Source organism: Brienomyrus brachyistius, chromosome 17 (genome assembly GCF_023856365.1).
Source record: "Brienomyrus brachyistius isolate T26 chromosome 17, BBRACH_0.4, whole genome shotgun sequence".
In the NCBI taxonomy this organism is placed as follows: Eukaryota; Metazoa; Chordata; class Actinopteri; order Osteoglossiformes; family Mormyridae; genus Brienomyrus; species Brienomyrus brachyistius.
In genome coordinates, this window is record NC_064549.1 from 14,850,362 (window position 1) to 14,858,681 (window position 8,320).

Below are 8,320 nucleotides of genomic sequence, written 5' to 3' on the forward strand. Positions count from 1 at the left end.
ATTTGGGTGCCACAAGGTTGCGTTCTGGGCCCCATACTGTATTCAGTATACACAACTGATTGTACTCCTGTACACCCCACAAACACAATAATTAAATTTGCAGATGATACAACAGTAGTTGGACTGATTTCTGACAAATTTGAAACACAATATAGGGAGGAAATAGATAGGTTGATAGACTGGTGTGAGAACGAGAACCTCACATTAAATATCACAAAGACCAAAGAAATCGTTGTCGATTTTAGGAAACAAGGTGAAGACCAAGCTCCTCTAATTGTCAAGGGTGAGGAAGGGGAGAGGGTCACCAGCTTCAAGCTCCTGGGGATCTACATCAGTGAGGACCTCACATGGTCAACCAACTCATCTGCTCTGGTAAAAAAGGCTCAGCAGCGGCTGTATTTTCTACGGACACTGAAGAAGAACAATTGGTCTGCAGAGCTGCTCAGAGCCTTTTATTGCTGTTCCAGCAAGAGTGTGCTAACATACTGCCTGACATCATGGTATCCAAATTACATAGAGTCAGATCGGAAAAGTCTCCAGTGGGTTATAAGAACCTCAGAAAGGATCACCGGACTCACCCTGCTTTCTCTAGACGACATTTTCAGAACTTGATGCCTCCATAGAGCTATTAACATCACGCAAGATGCAACCCACCCCTGTCATCATCTGTTTACTCTTACCATCTGGGAGGCGTTACAGAGCTCTCAAAGTCTGCACCTCGACATTATTTTTTATTCCGGCTTGGCATAGAAAAAATTTTGTTGGACTTCGGTACAATGACAATAAAGTCTGTCTGTCTATCTATCTATCTATCTATCTATCTATCTATCTATCTATCTATCTATCTATAATGTAGGCCTACCAGTGCGGTTACTTGCTATGTTGGCGCACAACCAATGTGTGTGTGTGTGTGTGCATGTGTGTGTTATATTCAGCTCAATATATATTCAATATAAAAGCAACTTCGGAGAGCCACCTGCAATCTGTGGTCTTTCTTCAGTAGATGATTCACAGTGATTACACTCTTCAGTGAATCTAGCTCCATAAAACAACAGATGACTGTGCTGTTTCTTTTTAAGTTGGAGATCAGTGTTGTGTACTTTGGCTTGCTGGATTGCGTAACCTCGGAAACCTAGGGAAGGCATTTCGACACCATGCAAAGTACAGGAACTGACATGTGACACTGCCTCCCATCAGAGTCACAGAAACAGACACCTCGGTCTGTCGTGCAAGCGAGCATGCAGACGGCAGCCATGGAGGGCTCAGGCCAAACGGCGTTCACAGAGGGAGAATCCTACCAGGACCACTTTGACCCCAGGGCATATTTAAACAGCTTTTACTCTTGCCCTCAAGGCCATTCTGATGAAAACTCCCTGGAGTATGAACTGCGACAATTGAGTAAGACATTTGAAGCAGGTGCGTTCAAAATCAAAACTTATGATGGTTTACTTGTAGACATTTAGCTTTTCTGGTCTCTGATGTAATATTCCTGTGCTCTAGGGAAATACAAGGGCCAGAGACTAATTGAGATAGGAAGTGGTCCATCAATACATGGTCTGATAAGTGCTTGCGAGCACTTTGAAGAGATCATTATGTCCGACTTCGCTGATTGCAACCGCCAGGAGATTGAGGGATGGCTGAGATCAGACGCGGACTGTTTTGACTGGGATCATATCATCCAGTTTGTCTGTGAGGTGGAGGGAAACAGGTAAAGTTTATTGTCCTTCATGAGTGGCATCTGGGTGCCTGATTTAGTATGCGAAATCCTAAATGTAAAGCCTTGATTGATAATTGTCTTCTTGCTCTCTCATAATGGTTAGGATTCAGATTACTGATATGTTTATGGATAAGACTAAGCCAAATGGCAATATTTGCTGCTTCACTAAGTCTTGTATAATAAATATGCGACCTATCTCAAGTTATGCAGAGTTTTTGCACGGTTTTACTGGAAAGGCCTTTTATTTTCGTTGTCAAGTGTCTTATTTTGCCGAATCTTGGCTGGTAGTACAGATTTCGGTTTGTCTATATTTCCATTCAGTAAGCCATCTTGACTTGAACTTCCCATTCTTTGCCTGTTGCTTATTGCATGTTCTCTCTGGTACACCCTGTAGGAGGACAACTGGGGAGAAGAAAGTGAGGCTCAAGCAGACTGTGAAGCAGGTGCTGAAATGTGATGTTCGCTTAGAGAACCCTTTCGAGCCCCTGGCTGTGGGGCCCGCTGACTGTTTGCTGAGCTGTCTCTGCCTGGAAGCTGCCTGCCGGGATCTGGAAACCTATCAGCGTGTGCTGGGCAACCTGAAGATGCTGCTGAAGCCTGGGGCAGTTCTGGTAATGGTAGGTGTCCTCAGTGAAACCTTCTACATGGTGGGGGGTAAGAGGTTCTCCTGCCTCCCTCTCAGAGAGAGTTTCATCCAGGAAACACTTAAGAATCTGGGCTTTTCCGTTGAGGAGTTCAATGTCATGCCCTTGAGGAGCATTAACATGGTGTCCGATTTCAATGGGATTTTTCATGTCATTGCTCGTAATTCTTTATAAATGTAATACAAGCCAAATTCTCCCATGTGCATTGTTATGTCCGTTCAGGATGAACCGATCTGTGATTATTAGGTGATGCCTGATCGTGGTGAGCGGTGAGTTTGATCTGGAGGGTGTTTCTGGTTGTTGATTAAAGTAATTTTGCTTAGCTGAATCCCTGCGTCCAGTGTCTCCTTAAGCACACAAGATTTTGGCGATGAGGATGGCTGGCTTATCTCAACCGCCCCCACCCCCCCTCCTCGAACTGCCCGGCGAGCCTCGCATTCCGTGGAACCGTTGGCACCAGTCTTTCGAAACATACCTGGCAGCTGTAGGTTTAGCCGGCGTCAGTGACTTACGGAAAACGGCATTGCTGAAGCACTGTTTTGGAATCGAGGGACAACGGGTACCAGATACGCTGTGCAGCAGTGACACCGACACAAGCTACACGGCGACCGTGTGGCTTCTGAAAAACCAGTTCGCCGACCCACAGAGTGCATTGCTACGGCGATTTCTATTCAGACAGCGCCGGCAAGTCCCGGGTGAGTCAGCCCAGCAGTACGTCTCTAGCCTGAAAGGCTTAGCCAGCTCATGTAAGTTCGGCGCATTGACAGAGGGGATGATCCGCAATCAGCTGATTGAACGCACTACTAATCCTAAAATACGGGAGACATTACTCGAATCAGATGACCTGATGCTAGCTAGAGCTGTTGCTATTGCGTTCCAAATTGAGAGCACGGCTGAATGCGCAGATAAACTGACGCAGACGGAATCTACGCTAAGCCAAGCCGTACATATAACAGCACCACGTGAGGTGCTGCCGCCTCTGCCGCCGCCATCCAGCCCAGGCGGGGACATACCGGACTTAACATTATACTCGGTCATGCATCTTACAAGACAACGGTGACCGCAACTACGATAACGGCTTCTGTCGTGCGGCAACTGTGGATCAAACTCGCATGCCACCAGAAAACATGCCCATCTCGCGAGCAAACATCAAAAAACATCAGCCACTCATTGACCCCTCGCTGACTCCGGTAATTCACCCACTGTGTCGCATTCCACTAGCCTTGAAGGATGGGGTCTCTGCCGAACTTCAGCGGCTGCTGGATGCCGGAATTATCGATCCAGTTGATGCTTCACCATGGGTGTCCAATCTAGTTGTGGTCTGAAAGAAATCAGGTGCTCTGTGTGTCTGCGTGGATCTGCGCAGGGTCAACAAATCAGTAATCCTGGACATCTACCCATTACCAACGCTAGAGGAACTCATGACGCAATTCCATGGCTCCACAGTGTTTTCTACGCTGGACCTCAGTGAAGGCTACAAAATCTCTAGGTGCCCCTTCACCCAAGGAGCAAAAACCTCATGGCCTTTTGTAACACACCTGGGTATTTTCCAGTACACTAGGATGCCTTTTGGCCTTAGCTCTGCCCCCTCCTCTTTCCAAAAGATCATGGCCTCAGTCCTGGCGGGTATACCAGGTGTAGTCATTTTCCTCGATGATGTGGTGGTACATGGTGCAACCATGGACATTCATGACAATCGCCTCCACTGTGTGTCCGAAGCTCTGGCCATCACCTCCATTCCTCAGCTGCTCAGCTTGCCTCCTTTCTGGGCATGATGGGGTACTACATGAAGTTCATGTCACAGTATTCAGCTGTAACAGCCCCTCCATGGCAGCTGCTATGAAAGGATTTGCCATGGGTGTGGTCCCCAGAGTGCGTCTGGGCATGCGAGAGAATGCACCTTTACCTGTATGGTTGCCACTTCACATTGAGGACGGACCACCAGGCCCTGACAACTCTGCTGTCCTCTGCAGGCACTGACCACAAGTCCCTGAGATTGGTATTATCGTCTATGCCAGTATAACTACACCCTACAATTTACACCAGGCCATTGCGGACCTCCTATCTCGATCAGTTCCTGCCCTGGCTCTACCCACCAGCATGAACCATGTCGAGAGTGAGATCATGCACATGCTACAAACTCCACTCCAGGCCACTGTCACCCTATAGGAGCTAAACGCATTCGCAGAACAGGACTCAGTCCTCTCCCAGCTCTGTACCTACATTCAGCAGGGATGGCTAAAGGAAGTGCCAGAGGAGCTGCTAGCCTTTTCCCGTGTCAGGGAAGAGCTCTCGTCCTGGAATGATTCATGTGTAGCACGTGGCTTTTGCATGGTGCTCCCAGATACCCTACATGCGAGTGTGCCATGGCACATGAGAGCCACCCGGGCATAATGAAGCTTAAACAGAATGGCCGAGATCTGGTGTGGTTCAACCACGGGTGTCTCGCCAGTTTCCCTCATGCTGGGTAGGGAGTTGAACCTGCCACTCGACAGGCTCCACCCCTCTTCAGTCCAGAATGCCCCCTCACCAGTCAAAGCTGCAGTCACCCGTCGTCAGTCACAGATGAAACGGTGGTTTGACAAAAAAAGGGAAGGTCAGGGCACCGGACATTGCTGTGGCAGACTGGATGAGAGCCCGCTGCCCACACAGGGGGAACAAAATGGCATCATTTTGGTTCACCCCCCAGAAGGTTGTCCGTCATTTGGGCCCGGCCACATACCTTCTCGATGATGGCACTTGCTGGCATGTCAGCTTCCTCCAGAAGGTGCCTAGGCTTCTTGCCTCATCGACCCAGGGTAACAGGGACATGCTCCACACCACCCCAAGAGTTTGGCAGAAGGCCCCCATACTTCAGACAGTGCGGCAGCCCTTAGATACACCCTCCACACCGCAACCAGGGCCTCCATCACCATCAGCACTGCCCCTAGTTCCAATCTCCCCGCCACCATTAGCACCACCCTTGGGTGTGTGCTCCCCAAGACCGGCGCGCACAAGGGCACGGCCGGAGAACTTAAAGGACTTCCTTTCATGTTTGAAGCCCCAGAGTGGCGAAAATGTTATGTAGGTTCAGGAGGAACTTATCTGTGATTGTTAGGTGATGCCTGATCGTGGTGAGTGGCAAGTTTGATCTGGAGAGAGAGGGTGTTTCCGGTTGTTGATTAAAGTGATTTCGCTTAGCTGAATCCCTGCACCCAGCGTCTCATTAAGCACACAACATGCATATCTATCCATTTTCCAGAAGCACTGATCCAGTGCAGGGCCAGAATAATTTCAGAAAGTACAAGTCAAGAAGCTAGAAAAGTTCTGGATTGGATGCTAGTCCATCACAGGACGCACGGTTCTATATTATGAACATTTAGAGACCCTGGTCCACCTAGCTGCAGGACTCTGGGCTATGTGAAGAAACTGGTGTACCTGAGGGAAACTCTCATGAACATGAAAAGCACACACACACACACACACACATACACACACACACAGGTTTGTAATTATATCTTTGTGGGGACTCTCCATTCATTTCTATGGGGAAAACTCTAATATTAACATGATGACCCTACCCCTAACCTTAACCATAAGTAAACAAACAAAATATAAAACTTTTTCACAGATCATTGTGGAGACCTAAAAATGGTCCCCACAACATCAAAATAGTAGGTTTTTATGACATTGTGGGGCACATTCATAATATAAACGTAATCCACACACACATACACATGCACAAAGCCAGGAATACTCTTGAACATGTTTAGTATTGTGTTTGGATGTAGTATTGTATCCTGGCTGAATATGTGCATTTTATTCAGAATACTTTTAGAAACTCTGGTGGAAAGAGTGATTTTATGTTTTGTTCTCACATTTCCAGGGTACACTGCTGCTGGAGTATACTGAAACTTAATTTTGAATATTTGAACACACGAGCAAACCAGTGAGAGGATTTTTATGAGGAAAAAGTTTCTAAAAAGATTCCACAATATTTTTAGCCACGGTTAATTCAAGATTGCCAACCTTGCCAACTTTCATGCATCTGCCATTTTCAGACTCTCATGCTCATGCAAGAAATCTTACAGCAAATCTATATTATTCCATTATAAACCTATAATTAGCTGCATCAAAAGCCCTGGGGTAGTTTGCAATCCCTACAGACTGTTTAAGGTAATAAAAGGTACAAGGTAATAAAACTCTTACAAACATGTAAATGTGTGTGTAGACGCCAACCAACTGACCAAAGTTGGCAAATCTCTAAGGATTCCATTAAGTTTCTTTTGATGTAGACAATTTTCTTCTAGCTGGAAAGCACAGCTGCCATTCCATGCCATTTTTTTCCATCCACTACTATGTTGCATTTAATATGGTGATGATATCACTAGGAGCCAAGCATTCCGAGCTGGTGTTATTGCTCTAACTGAGTGACTGTGAGTTTGTCAGTGCACTGTGATGTCCTTTCTGACAGAGTGCTGTGATTGCTCTAATTGTGTGACTGTAATTTTGTGTCAGTGCACTGTGATGTCCTTTCTAACAGAGTGCTGTGATTGCTCTAATTGTGTGACTGTAATTTTGTGTCAGTGCACTGTGATGTCCTGTCTAACAGAGTGCTGTGATTGCTCTAATTGTGTGACTGTAATTTTGTGTCAGTGCACTGTGATGTCCTGTCTAACAGAGTGCTGTGATTGCTCTAATTGAGTGACTGTAATTTTGTGTCAGTGCACTGTGATGTCCTGTCTAACAGAGTGCTGTGATTGCTCTGAGTGACTGTGATTATGTGTCGGTGCTTTGTGATGTCCTGTCTAACAGAGTGCTGTGATTGCTCTAATTGAGTGACTGTGAGTTTGTCAGTGCACCGTGATATCCTGTCTAACAGAATGCTGCGATTGCTCTGAGTGACTGTGATTATTTGTCGGTGCTCTGTGATGCACCGGAGCTCCTCAAGATGTGGTTCCTGCCATGTGGGATAGGCAATCTACAGCAGCTATCATATTCAAATAGGATGAGAATCATCTATGAGGTTATGAGGTGACAGAGCCTAACCAGTCATTCATCCGGACAAATTGTAAAAAAAAACATTAATTTACAATGAATTATTATTGCACATTCATGTGACTAATACAAGGCACGTTTTCAAATATAACTTTACAATGTAATTTATTGTTTTTATCGTACTTAATATAGCATTTTCTTATAACCAGTAAGGGGTGCAATTGCATCCCCCTACACCACTGGCAAAATCGCCAGTGTCCATCTATTCTGATATATTTCCATTATTTCTTAAAGGGAAAACATGCCTAGGAAAGTTCATTTTATTTGAATTGTATTAAATACAACTTGATTAGGGAACTTTTCCTTGGTTATCAAGAAACAAAGCATGCATTCACCTTACTGTATTTATGGTCCTAGTCTGAGTGATGAGGTGAGGACAATTATGACATTGAAGAACTACTTGATGTTCTTCATACAAATACCCATCTCTCTCCTGATGAAAATGTGGGGTTGATGCCTGACATGTAATACAAATAACAGAAGTGTCAGATTTCAGTGGAGCTTTGCTAATAAACTTTCTTCTTTAGACACTAACCGGACATTCTCGTTAAACAAGGAAAAAAATCTATTTTCTTTTATTTTTCATCTGTTTTTGGCCTTTCTCCTTCAGAAATAATAACAAATAAAGACAACGAGATGCTGAATGGAAAATTGGCACTTACTCACTGCACATTTCAGTCTGGTTTGCGTTCAGTGATTGCATCATTTACTGTAAATGCATCATTTAAATGTCTGACTTCTTGTTGAATGTTGTCGTGGCAGCATGAGAAAATGTGCATTAACGCTTTCAATATTAATGTCGGCAGGGAGGTAACTTGTGGGGCTTTTGTTCAATGACTGTACAGCACCTAAGCAGACATTATTCAGCAATTATGTTGAAAGCCTCGTGTTTGACCTGCCCTCTCATCATAAGATTGTGGCT

The 8,320-nt window shown here is 45.4% G+C and overlaps 1 protein-coding gene across 1 annotated transcript; it reads left to right on the forward strand.

The window, feature by feature from the left end:
- The first annotated feature begins 1,228 nt into the window (after nt 1-1,228).
- On the forward strand, nt 1,229-2,689 carry zgc:64002 (uncharacterized protein LOC393330 homolog). Its single transcript, XM_048980176.1, has 3 exons — nt 1,229-1,416; nt 1,501-1,708; nt 2,112-2,689. The coding sequence occupies exons 1-3, from the start codon at nt 1,239-1,241 to the stop codon at nt 2,533-2,535; spliced, it is 810 nt and encodes a 269-aa protein (XP_048836133.1). The 5' UTR covers nt 1,229-1,238; the 3' UTR covers nt 2,536-2,689.
- The last annotated feature ends 5,631 nt before the right edge of the window (nt 2,690-8,320 follow it).